Source organism: Ursus arctos, unplaced genomic scaffold, assembly GCF_023065955.2.
Source record: "Ursus arctos isolate Adak ecotype North America unplaced genomic scaffold, UrsArc2.0 scaffold_36, whole genome shotgun sequence".
In the NCBI taxonomy this organism is placed as follows: Eukaryota; Metazoa; Chordata; class Mammalia; order Carnivora; family Ursidae; genus Ursus; species Ursus arctos.
Genome location: NW_026623050.1, coordinates 20,229,707 through 20,243,164, shown reverse-complemented (window position 1 = coordinate 20,243,164; position 13,458 = coordinate 20,229,707). Strand labels below are relative to the sequence as shown.

Here is a 13,458-nt window from a genome sequence, read left to right as displayed (position 1 = left end):
GTGGGTATCCTAGAGAAGCCAGGGACCTTTGTCACAGAGCTAAGCACACGCACCTGCCCAAGGAGTTAGAGAAACCGAAGGAGGATCACAGGAACAGGTCTGGTTGCTGGTTTATACCAACCAGAAGAGCCAGCAGGTAAGCAGTGGTGTATGAGAGCTACTGAATGGCTGCTGCTTCACTTCCGCTCCCCAGACTCCCCCAAATCTCTCCTGTGATCCACCCTAACCAGAAAGGAAATTCTGGGAAATGTTGTTCAACCTAACCAAGTTGATATGTTACGAAACCACCACAGGTGGCGGCCTGGACTTTGGTGTCTTTTAGAAGCTCTCCACATGATTGTCATGTTAGAAGTTTCTGGGGAGCTTTTAGCAAGTACTTGGACCTGGGCCTCTCTTCTGAGCTTCTGACAGAATTGGCCTGGAGTAGTGATTCTGAGGTGGAGGCTAGCAGAGCCTCGCAGGCCGTTCTGACGTGCTCTTGTACTCTCGAGAGGCACTCGGGTAGTGTAGTGGGAAGGAAAGAGGGAGGCCAGATACCACAGAGAATACTGAAGTGTCGAAACTGGGAGCTGTGTTGCAAGGGCGCGAGGAGGAAGTACGTGATGAAGCAATGGAAACCGTGGACCTAGATGGGGCTTTTGCGAAGTCTGTTAGTGAGGCCGAAAGAAATAGGGCATCTAGGGGAGACAGCTGGATCCAGCAAGTATGTTCTCAAGTACGGGAGGGGAGCCAGGATGGACTTCTTCCCCCACTCGGTTTCTTCAGCCTTTTGTTTGTTTCTTCTGTTCTGGTTCTCGGGCTTCCACTTCCTGCCTGGTATCAAAGAGCCCAACAGTGCCTTCTGTGTGTAGGCGGAGTCTGGGGAGCCAGGGATTGTCTTTCATCTGTGCCCAGCTCACAAGGTCTGGGGAGTACCTCATAAGAGGGGCTCAATCTCAGGTTTCTGAATTAAGTTAAAATGAGAGAAGGGATTAGCGGATCAGATAATGCAATCTATTGGAAAAGAAAGGAAAGAGATAGAAACAATTTCCTTAGGAATTAGGAAGCATAAAATATTGTTCTCAGGGCACCTGGGTGGCTCTGTTGGTTAAGTGTCCGACTCTAGGTTTCAGCTCAGGTCATGATACCAGGGTCGTGAAGTCAAGCCCCGTGTCAGGCTCCTTGCTTGGCATGGAGCCTGCTTAGGATTCTCTCTCTCCTTATCCCTCCCCAACCATGCACATACACTTGCTCTCTCTCTCTCAAATAAATACGTCTTTAAAATACATAGTTCGTAGGCTGTTTGGCAATTTCAGAAGCAAAAAGAAACAGTGCGTACGCATTTCACAAATTTGACATGTAAATTTAATGATTATTTTCACAGAATTTTGTAAATTTTTAATCATAATATTTTCACTGACTGCACATGTATGTTGGTCAGTTCATCTTCACACCAATAGCGGTAAAATAGAGGATGGTTTATGGCACATCTTTCTATCACTTGTATGTTGTCTGATAAATTTGCTTTTTTTTTTTTTTAAGATTTTATTTATTTATTCGACAGAGATAGAGACAGCCAGCGAGAGAGGGAACACAAGCAGGGGGAGTAGGAGAGGAAGAAGCAGGCTCATAGCGGAAGAGCCCGATGTGGGGCTCAATCCCATAACGCCGGGATCACGCCCTGAGCCGAAGGCAGCCGCTTAACCGCTGTGCCACCCAGGCGCCCCTAAATTTGCATTTTTTGTTACTATTGTGCAGCCTCTTCTCCCCAGTACCTAAAAATGAATCATTGGCTCATAAGTGCTTCTTTTAAATATACAAGTAAATCTGAGAATAAGACTTTCATGCAGCAGCCAAAATGGAAAGGGTGAATTGAATGTATGAGAAAGAGTGTCAGAAATTTTATGTTTATTAGACTAAGAATCCATTTACTTCTCGTTCCCTGTAATTTTTAGGTTTTTCTAGAACAAGGGCAAAATAATGCTTTCTAGTATGTTGTATTGAATAATATTGTCAATGAAGTCAGAGAAAGGAGCAAAACAGAAGTTTGTCCAAACTTGTCCTCCTACCAGTCAGAATGAGAATGGGCTACACTATTGCCGAAACACTTTAGAAAATAGCTACCAAGTCATATACGTTAGAAGAGCAAACAGAACCAGCCTGGACAGCAATGTCTTTGAGGTGATACTACTGGATCTCAAACCTTCATGTGTATCAAAATCACCTGAACTCTGGCTCCCAAGGAATTCCTCATTCAGTAGGTCTGGGGTGGAGCCCAGAAATTTGTTCCTAACTGATTCCCAGATGTTTCTCCTGCAGGTGGTTGAAGATAACACTTTGAGAACCAAGTTACTACAGGTGTGCACGCTGGCAGATACTTTCCTTGACAGTAGAGTTGATAAATCATTATGCACAGGGTATGAGGCAGTTGTCTGCTGTGCCATGCATGGGATGAGGGAAGTGTGCTTAATGACGCATCACTGGAAAATCCATGTTTGAGGAGGGAGGATGTTTTTTCTCTCTCAAAATTGATTAAATCAGCTGTGATATAGACTGGGAAGGGACACTGGGATTGGTAGTGAGGGAGTACCAGCCATAAGTGGGCAGGCAGAGGACTTGGTGAGTAAAAATGGCTGCATCTAAATACGCTCCCCCTCTCCTTTTTTCACACAGGATAGTTGGTGGTCATTATAAGCCTTTTGTTTTTGATTCTGAGTTGAAGGAAATACAGGAAATTGTGAATACGATGAAAGCGTGATAATTGAATGTGTACAGATTTCATGTGCTATACAAAGGAATGGGTAGAACATTTTTTTAAAATTGGGAAGTAATTGATAGATGACATTGTATTAGTTTTAGATGTACAATGTAATGATTGGGTATATGTATATATTGCAAAATGATCACCACAATAAGTTTGGTTAACATCCATCACCACCTACAGTTATAATTTTTTTTTTTTAGGATTTACTTTTTTATTTGACACAGAGAAAGAAAACGAAAGACTGAGCACAAGCAGGGGGAGCTGCAGAGGGAGAGGGAGAAGCAGGCTTCCTGCTGAGCAGGGAGTCCGATGCGGGGCTTGATCCCAGGACTCTGGGATTATCACCGAGCTGAAGGCAGACGCCTAACTGAGCCACCCAGGCACCCCAATTTTTTTTCTTCTGATGAGAAGTTTTAAGATCTACTTTCTTAAGGGCAGCAAATTTAAGATGAGTTTTACTGCACTGAAGCATGCTGGCTATTGATGAGGAAAGCGCTCAAGAGTTTCTGGATTAAAGAATGTGTTAAAAACATTTACTTACAACATTAATAATATGAGTGCACACCATTTCTGGGTTTCAAGTGGCTTAGCTCAGCAGAATGCTCAGTGTCCTATCTAGTGTGAAGTAGCTGAAATGTGGCATGAGTAGCTTGATCTTTAATAATTCGGTTCTTTGCACACTTCATGACATCCTTCCTTAATCAAGAAATAATAATGTATCATTGGGCAGGCATGTTTTAAAACCACACACATAAGCTAAAACTAAACATATGAGACTGATTTTCAGAACCCCACACAGCTCAACAGAGGATCTCGATTTCATTTGGCACAATCTCCTAGGTTGAAACAGTCCAGACACTAGCCCTTTCTTGTAAGTGCTTGTTCATTTAGCATTCAACAGACTATGAAAAGTAGTGAGACTCATTTCTTAATTTAGTGAAAAAATTTTCCATGATATCTGGATCCACATGTGAGCCAAATATCTAGAACCATTTGACAGAACTGTCAAATACGCTTGCTTTCATTCCTGACACCTCTAACTGTAATCTAGGATCTTCTAGTTTTGTGGAAATAAATAATAAAGAAATCAGCTTGATGGGGATCCTGACCTGTTGCATGAGCAGGATATAGATATCCTCGTGAAAAACTGCAAATGATAATAGTACCCCCTGCCCCCATCATTGATTTGGAATAGTTTGCCATTTTGCTCATTTTATCTACTTTAAAATCTGTTATTAACCTATTTAGTTTTAAAAAATGTACCAGAATTGGTGTTCTGCATGCATTCCAAACAGCTGTTGCATGGTCATTTTTGGATTGATACCACAATTAGCTGCACAGGATTTTTTCAAAGGTTTGGCAATATTGCCCCAAGTAATGCTACGTTAGCACCACCATGTGGAGAGAAGGAACAGTATCACTCTTTCTACGGTTAAAAAGGGGGAGAGTTGTTCCTCTTGAATGTAAGCTAACTTTACTAAATTTTTGCATAGAAAGTTTTAGGAAAAGCAGAATATTATTTTTAGAGAAGGAAAAAACTCATTACATTAGGATTTATTGAGCACTACTGGATGCTAGGCTTGTGCTAAGTCCTTAGCGTGTATTATCTCATTTCCTCCTTGCCATGACCCCATGAACCACTGTTACCCTCTTTACAGGTATGCAGAAGTTTTCGGATAATGTAGCCCAAATGCCTTCTAAAAGATTAAGATTGTTAACCAGACTCCCAGTTACATGACCAGGAGGTTCACAAATGGCGGGAAAATATCTTTTGAAGGAGAGAAGGTTGTTACTTGAATTTGGAGTTCTAAATCTAAACTACATCTTATTAAAAGATATACAATATTAACATGAGTGACTTAAAAATCTATAACTTAATTCCTATACTCTGAAGTTCTACCAATTAAAAACTTGCTTAAGTGAGTAAATATATTAGACAATAGCTTATAGGTCTGCTGGAGGCACCAGTCGTTTATACCTTAGTATTAATCAGTGACGGGAGATCCATTTCTCTCTGCATTTGGTGAAGATCACTTGGGGCAATGAGGAATCCGATGAGGACGCGCGGTAGGTATATTCTTTGGAGCACGAAGCCTTCAGCAAGGACAGGTCTAAGTGAGCCATCCTTGACCTAGGAAAGGAAACATGGTCCCAGGTACTAGAATTGAGGGCAGTACTGAGGCAGTACTCAGCTACCTTATGGATTAAATCAATAGTTTGTAAGCTAGTCTGGGAATTTAATGTTTATAATGTTGCTCAGGTCTCTTGGGGCTATGACCGTCCATGACTCAGTGACATTGTTTCTATGGGACGATGTGTTCTGAGTGTTAAACAACAAAATTACAAGCAAACTTTTGTAACCTAACCTATTCTGTGTTGGAAATAGGAAACATTTATCAGTGACACAATGTCAAAAAGGACACATTTTCTATGTGTCAGATTCTGAGATAAACACTTTAAATGTTAACTTATTTAATCCTTAGAAGAAGATACTGATAACTATTTAGTTTTATGGATAAAGCAACCGAGGCACAGAGTTTAACACGTTGCCAGGGTTATAGAGTTGGTAAGCAGTCGTACTAGGATTTGAATCCAGGCAGCCTGGCTTCAGAGGTTATGGCTCTTAACCATTGTCCAAGATGGTTGTAACTTCTATGCATAAATTTTTATGGTTTGTAAAAGTATTTTCAACTATGATTTCTCATTTATGCCTCAAAAAACAGGCAATTTTCAGGAGCTGAGAGGGAAAAACTATGGAAAGTAGAAATAGCTTAATGGAGATTCAGTTGAGGAATTCAATGAAGCGCAGGATTTGAATTCAAAGTGCTTTATAATGGACTTTGAGGGGATTTAAAAAAGTTAGATGTGCATTACCGCGATAAGAAAGTTCTTCTGCTCAACGGCTTTTCTTTCTTCCGCTTCCCTTCCCTTCCCATTCCTTCTTCCCTTCTTTCCTCCCTCCTTTCTTCCTCTTCCTCCTCCTCCTCTCTCTCTTTTTGTATTTCCAATTTCAGCTTATTATTCTCGGGAAGAGGCATGAGTTTTTCAGTTGCTTTTCCATGAAACAGTGCATTTCTGAATGGTGATAGAATGATTAATCCTTCTTTTTAAGTATGAGAAATGTTCTGTAGACAATAAATGGTTCTTCATAGTGTAGTTGAGAAAGAGTAGGATGAAGGAAATGTAAGTATTGAAATTTTGAGAATTCTCAATTTAAAAGTATTCCTGTAACAATGGCAGTACCACATACCGTTACGGTGATTTAGCTTAATAACATCATAAGTATTCGATAAATAGATGTTGAATCCCCACAAAGCATGCCCTCTTAATACTTGGTAACCAAATACTGCAGGTGACCAGGGAGATGGGAAAGATGCATTATCTTCATTTTGTGGATAAGACAGCAGATGAAGATGGTATTAAGAAGACTGACAACAACCGAAGATGTAGCCAGGCAGGAGGTTTAAAAACATTAAGACCATGTATTTTGCTCAGCATACCATTCTCTGATTGAGATATCTTGGAGTCAGTATGAGGGGTCTGAACACGGGCATGGTGGAATCAGGGGAGCAGTCATGTCTTGCAGTACTCACAGGTGGGTGGATAAATGCTCAAATGAATTAGGAGTTCCTCAGCCAGTTTTTAAGAGCTGTCCTAAAGCAGGAGAGAATTGCAGAGGTCCATTTGCAAGGCCTATCAGCTCCTACAGGAAGTGTGCAAATAATAAGACGGTATCATGAAGAATCATAACGGAGAAATAGCCTTCCATTCCTATACATGCTCCCCGTCATGTGCTTCTTAGTGGCATGAGACGCAAAGCAATTGTGGAAAGATCTGTAAAAGTACTAGGAAGTTAAAAAAAAATCTATAAAAGCTCTCATTGTGGAAGCGGCTCCTAGCCAAGAAATAATAAAAGAGTAACCGACATTGTAATCAGTCACTGATGTAGTGTTAACATGCTAGGAGAACACTGGAAAACAAAGATGTTCTCCAAGAAAAGTAATACTGGTGGAGGAACACTTTACTGAATTCAATTTCAGGACCCCCTGAGGTTCTCAAACAACTTTCTTTTGCAGTTTTTATATCTCAGAGCATTTTGGTCAGATTTCTTACCAAATGGTAGAAATGAACTCAATATTTTGAGAAAATAAAGTTTTATCACTGTTTTCATGGCTTTATTAAGAAGCAGGAAGAATGTGGAAGTTGATTAATCCTCTTGCAAAGACTAACCCACTGCAAGAAGACCGACCTCAAAATTATGTGAAAAGCAGCCTTATGGTTTTGAAACTCTTTTGTGAGTTATTAAACAATTAAACATATACCAAGGTCCTTGGATAACAGAAGACTGATGTCCTTGGGAAACTCTGTGATGCTGTAGATTCTGGAATGTTTTCAAGTTTATGACATGTGGCAAAACCTTTGACAATGAGCTTGCATTCCTCTCTAATGTCATTCCCTCCCTCCCCCAAGTGCAGGAAGCGAAAGGGATTGGTTTTGGAAATCCTCACACAAAGTAGATTAGTTTGGAACCAGTAGAGTTTATGGTTAAATTGGTTATGCTGGAATCAAGCAGCTGTGGATTCAAATCCTAGCACTGCTACTTTCTATCTTTATGAGATTGGGCAAATTGCTTCATCTTTCTGAGCCTCAGTTTAATCATCTGTGAAATGGGAATGAAAATTTCCAGAGGTTTTTCTCTATTAAGAATTCAGTGTCAATTATTTTATTGTCTTTTTTTACTTTTTAATGTACCCCGTGGTAGTGTTTTCTTTTTTTTAAAGATGTTATTTATTCATGAAAGAGAGAACAAGCATAAGCAGGAGGAGGGGCAGAGGAAGGGGGAAACAGGCTCCTTGACAAGCAGGGAGCCCAATGCGGGGCTGGATCCCAGGATCCTGGGATCATGACCTGAGCTGAAGGCAGATGCTTAACCGACTGAGCCACCCAGGTTCCCCTGTGGTAAAGTGTTTTTATTGTCTTACATATTTATACTCATTTTTGAAGTTGAATTATGAAGGGCAAAGGTCACTGTCTTTTCCCTCCCTATGTTGCTACCTGAGTTGTCTCTGTCTTGCAGAATCCCCTACTTTGAAACTAGCGCTGCCAATGGGACAAACATAAGCGAAGCAATCGAGACGCTCCTGGACCTGATAATGAAGCGAATGGAACGGTGTGTAGACAAATCCTGGATTCCTGAAGGAGTGGTCCGATCCAATGGTCACACCTCCACAGATCACTTGAATGAAGAAAAGGAGAAGGGGATCTGTGGCTGTTGAAGAGTCCAGTGAGCTACACAATAACTCAAGTGGCCCGTGTCTGTGATCTTTGCTATGGATGATACGTGGCTCAGAGAGAGATGAACAGGCATTGTGTACAAACTGCTTCTGCCGTCCCACTTAGACCTATCTGGTTTTAAAATTTATTTGCTGCAGCTTTGTAAATATTTAAGATTCAGCCCGTGAGTTATGAGAAATATTTCACATAGCCAAAAGTGCCTTATAAAACCTTAGCCCATGGCAGCAGATGTTTCAGGATTGAGGATTTTGTAGCCACAGAAGAGTGCATATATGATGTAGAATGACTGACGATACCACCACCTGCCTTACCATACATCAGTCCAGAGTCTAACACTCAGAATCTTAGATACAATTATAAAACTATCAACCTTTAATCCAAATTAAAAAACCCTACTTGTACTGTGGGTAACCTTGTAAAATGCCATCTAAACCACTTGAATGTTAAATAAGAATATGCATAAACATCAGTTCAGTGTCCTTGAGTATTAATTTATATAAACAATCTCCTTAAAATGAATATAGCATAACTTAATGGTTTTATCTGTAGACTCTGGATAAAGTGGATTGACCAACTGTATACTCACTGTGACTCTTGTGGGTAGGAAGGGGATTGGGAATGAGGTTAAGGGTGTCTTAATGTAGTATGAACAACTGAAGTGGGGCTTCTAGCTCCCTGCTATATTCCCACTGCTCTGAAGGGTTGATTGAAGGATCAGGGAATTCGATTTTTATGGCTTTATTTCACTGTAATCTGTGCGTTTATACTTGGCCTACATGCTGGCCACATTTGAACATAGCTGGTGTTTATGCTGAAGTTATTTGTGATAAGTAAGCATTTAGCTTCTTTTTCTTCATATTTATAATGTTGGTCTGGCATCCTCAGACTGCAGTTTTAATTAGCTTGTGAACTGCTAATCTTTTGTCTTCACCATCACACTTTATATTATTGATATTTGCAACTTGTTTTATTTTTACATTGGTGGAATTGAAGAAATTAGATTTTAATTACATAAAATGTTTGCTATGTGGTAGAAGAAAGACGTTTGTATTTAAGTAGTTACATTTATACTATAGCTCAATATAAGAAAAATGAAGCCTTAAATAGCCTATATTTTTTATTGAGATCACAGGCATTTATTGTACTTGCTAGGTCTTGCCAAGGTCATGGATTCCTCTGCATTGCCTTAGTGTCTTTATATCAAATTAAAGGTAGTTTTAGAATATGCTTCATGGCAGGTGTTTATAAAGGTCATAGGGAAACATTCTTATTTATTAAAGCAGTTTAAGTAAGATTAAAATTTCCAAAGAGCTTAATGGCTATTTAGGAAGAATTACCATTCATGTTAATTTAAACAAAGAATAAAAATAAATATATTTTGTGGTGGCAAATGATTGGAAGAACTGTAATTAGAAAAATACAGCTATGATGGAGGTAATTACTTTTACATGGTAATTTTCAAATAGCTTTTTATCGAGTATCCTATTTCTTTCCCACATCTTTCCTACTACTCCCTTAAAAACTTAGCTGTGGTTAGTGAGATCTTACATGTTTCTATCCTTGAAATGAAGACTTCTTTTAAATACTAAGGAAGTCATTGAGTCCTGTGCATTTGAATTGTGTATTCCAGTAAGGAAAAAATCCAGACATTACAAGGGCAGGGTCCTAATCACAAGCAGTGCCTTCTAAAGTTGCCATAGATGTCAGTGGAGCAAATCATAATTTTATAGCTACGTATTAGGCAGCATTTTTTATGGTCTATTATGTAGTTAAAAAGAAGACAATATTTGTATGTTTCACTTTTTTCAAGAACCAAATGAGCAATTAGCTACATATCCCATTGGCTTTAAGCATAATATGCAATTAAACATATACATGATATAATGCACATGAAAGAACCATCTTTAATTGAAATAAATAACCTGTATTCTCTTTGGAAGCCTTTGTTTGAATTGGTATCAAAGTATCATTTTTGTGCATCAATGTATTTTTCTATTTATAAGACTGTGTAAAAGTGAAGTATATCCTCAGTGAACTTTGTGCCAATTAAGCTTATAATTAAAAAGTGGTCTAGTCTGCCAAGTTTGTATGTGAATATAACTTCATTTTACCTCTCCTTCTGAGGTGTTCTGGGGGTTCTGCTCAGCATGGAGTCTGCTTGAGATTCTGCCTCTCCCTCTGCCCCTCCCACTTGTGCTGTCTCTCTCTCAAATGAATAAATAAAAAAATAAGTAAATCTTAAAAAAAAAAATCCCATGACAAATGGGACTCAGGCAGCTTTCTTCTAAATTGTGTTGCTACTACACAGAAAAGGGCCGCTACCCAGTAGGTTATTGGTGGACTGCACAGAGGACTTCAGTGGCGGCAGGGTCAACTGAATGAGTTTTCAAATAGGAGTCACTGTTCATGTTCAAAGGGGAGTAGAATTTAAAAAATTAAAAACAGCTTCAAAAATGTTTACACAGGCTCACATATGTTTATGGTTTATGTGAGAAATTAGGAAATCTGAAAAGTACATTCTGTATCTTAAAGTTGATGTCAAGATTGCTCACAATCTAAGAAATGTTCAAAGGGAATGTTTTGACTGACATTTTTATAAGCTGGAAATTTCTGTATGGTATTTCCAGGTCTTCTATTTTTGGCAATATTGGTGACTATATAACTGGAAAATTCTTCCACTATAAAACATTAAGAGATGCTGAATAGAATGAATGTATTTTTTAAATGTAGTGTTGATCTCTCAATAAAGTAAGGGAAATATCCTGTGACCACCCCTTTCCCTCCACAAAACAGGCAATAACAAGGGCAACAGGAATGGCAGCAACAGAGAGAAATTTCAACAACCTGATGCTGAGTGTGGTTTGCTTTTTGTTTCATTTTGCCAGTATTAGTAATCAAGGTGCTTGGTTTTAATGACTACATGCCATTAGGAGACAAAGTCTTGTTAATGGTGGAGGTAGGGTCCTGGAATGGAGAAGCTCTCACCCACAAACAGAGAAAAATCCAGGGCCCACTCTATGTCTTAGTCTCTCCTGAGAAATGTATAGCCTTTTACACAGGTTTAGGGTTCAAATTTATAGTACCTATTTTTTTTTTTTTGTCTGAGAATGGCTAAGCCAAGAAGTTAACATAAAAAAGTGATCTGTGGTTGGTAATACCTCTGAACTACTTAGCAGAAGCAAAGCAAAATTCAGAACATCTTCATCTACCCTTTACAAGACTCTTCCAGAAAACACTCTACTAAGGATGAACCCACAATTAAAAATGACAACCCATTCCTTCCCTACTTCCTCAGCCTCAGTAATGAACAAGGGTTAGTAAACCCAAAGCAGCAGTATTTTACACTTAAGGACTTCAAATAATATATTTACCAGATGGGGTCCATAAAGTAAAAATGTTTAAGAAAATTACAAACATAAAAGGAATCGAAACATCTGGAAAAAGAAGGCATTATTAAAGATACAAGATTGGTTTGAATGAAAAATTATGAAAAATGATAGCCATTGATATTCAAAACTTAATGGACAAAAGCTAAATGGCAAGTTTTACGGAGAGAATTAGTGAACCAGAAGCTAGGTCGGAGGACATTACACAGACTTGGGCAGAGATAAAGAGCAAGTAAGAGAAGAGATACAGAGGAAAGATAACAGCTTCAATTTACGTCCAAGAGGAATTCTAGAAGAAGAAATTAGAGAAAAGAAGAAGCAATATATAAAAAGAGAAGAGCTGAGGATTTTTTAGTATGATAAAACACATACTTTCAGATCCAGGCATCATAAGTCTCAAGCAGGATAAATGAAATATTTCCAAGATTTTAGCTCAATTTATTGGATGTGGAATACATGTCTTTCTCTCTTTTCTCATGTATTCTGTTGTAATAATTAGAAAAAAAGCTTTGAAGACAGGCTACTCATCCATTCAGCCTAAAGTTAAGCACTGAATATGCTTACAGGCTGAAAGGAACGAAGTCCCCAGTGAAACCTTAGGGTACAGGATTAAGAGCACAGATAAGGGATGTGGCCTCTGACATTGAAGGTAAGAGGGGGATGCTGGCTGATTATGTAAGTGAGAAGGGCAGGAAATTTGTTTAAGTAGCAGGATAAAACAGTTGAGAAGGCATTGTGTAAATAGCTTGGGAGGACTGGTGAGACTTCTATAATTGTTGGTGGGTATAAGAGAGAGGATTAAACAAGGGTGAAATAATTGTCAGTCTCATGTTTGACAATGAAGTATTGGGCAAACGTTTATTACTAATATTTCTGGTATGTGCCTTTGTTGTTAACATTGTTCTGGAGTTACTAGTCAAATGATTAGAGAAGAAAAGTAAATATAATTATCAGATAAAAGGAAAAATTACACGTATTTGTAGATTCTAATTAGACAAACTGATTCTAAAGTTACACTGAAAAAATAAACTTCAAAGAATAGCCAGAGACAGGCGCCTGGGTGGCACAGCGGTTAAGCGTCTGCCTTCGGCTCAGGGTGTGATCCCGCCGTTATGGGATCGAGCCCCACATCAGGCTCCTCTGCTATGAGCCTGCTTCTTCCTCTCCCACTCCTCTTGCTTGTGTTCCCTCTCTCGCTGGCTGTCTCCTATTTCTGTCGAATTAATAAATAAAATCTTAAAAAAAAAAAAAAGAATAGCCAGAGAAACAATGAATAAGAAGGCCGAGAAAGAGGAGGGCTGCAGGTAAAGCCAGTTATTTAAAAAATTACAACAATTTAAACATTTTTGAAACTGGCACATAAATAAACAAAGTAGAAAGTACAGAGACAAGGCCGAAAAGAAGTGACATTTTGAATTAGTGGGGGAAATGATGCCTTATTCAACATATTTTATTAGAAAAAAGCAAAACAAAATTGGAATCCTATGTCATTTATACTTAAGTAAATTCCAGATTGGTTGAAAATTCTAATGTGAAAAATACTGTAAAAATAATGGAGAAAAATTGTTGAAAAACAATTTTGAAGAGGGAAATGCAGTTCCGAGCAAAACAGCAAATCTAAAACCAAAGAAAAAGTCATAATTAAATAAATGCAAGTTAAAATAATAATGAAATAAATTTTAACCTCAGACTGGTAAAGATTATTTTTGACAAGGGTGTAGTGAAATCAGTATCTTATTGGTTGTTGTTGAGTGTTAATTGGTAAAACATTTTAGAGAGCATTCAATATTACCTTCCAAATTTTAAGAGCCCTCTGACCTAGGGTTTCTATGTAGATAAACGCTCTTTGCGGGGGGAGGGGAGCGTACCAGTAAGTGATAGAGTAGGCATTTAGTTAGATGTGAGCTGGAGGCAAGGAAGGTGATAAATAGGTTACACATTAGAAGCCTGGGGACACAACATCCTGACTTTGTGGCTTCCAAGACCCTGGGGCTAACAGACCAAGAGCCACAGTTGTAGAACTAGCTTTTCTCT

At 38.7% G+C, this 13,458-nt stretch overlaps 1 protein-coding gene across 6 annotated transcripts in view; it reads left to right on the top strand.

Annotated features, from left to right (window-relative positions):
* The window catches only part of RAB27A (RAB27A, member RAS oncogene family), an 83,657-nt gene extending 73,537 nt beyond the window's left edge, over window positions 1–10,120 (top strand). For all 6 annotated transcript variants that reach the window (XM_044391026.3, XM_044391027.3, XM_048219478.2 and 3 more), the window contains one exon: window positions 7,821–10,120. In XM_044391026.3, coding sequence (XP_044246961.1) covers window positions 7,821–8,019 — 199 coding nt within the window. In that variant the 3' untranslated portion in view covers window positions 8,020–10,120. The remainder of the gene's footprint in view (window positions 1–7,820) is intronic.
* Window positions 10,121–13,458: the final 3,338 nt, after the last annotated feature.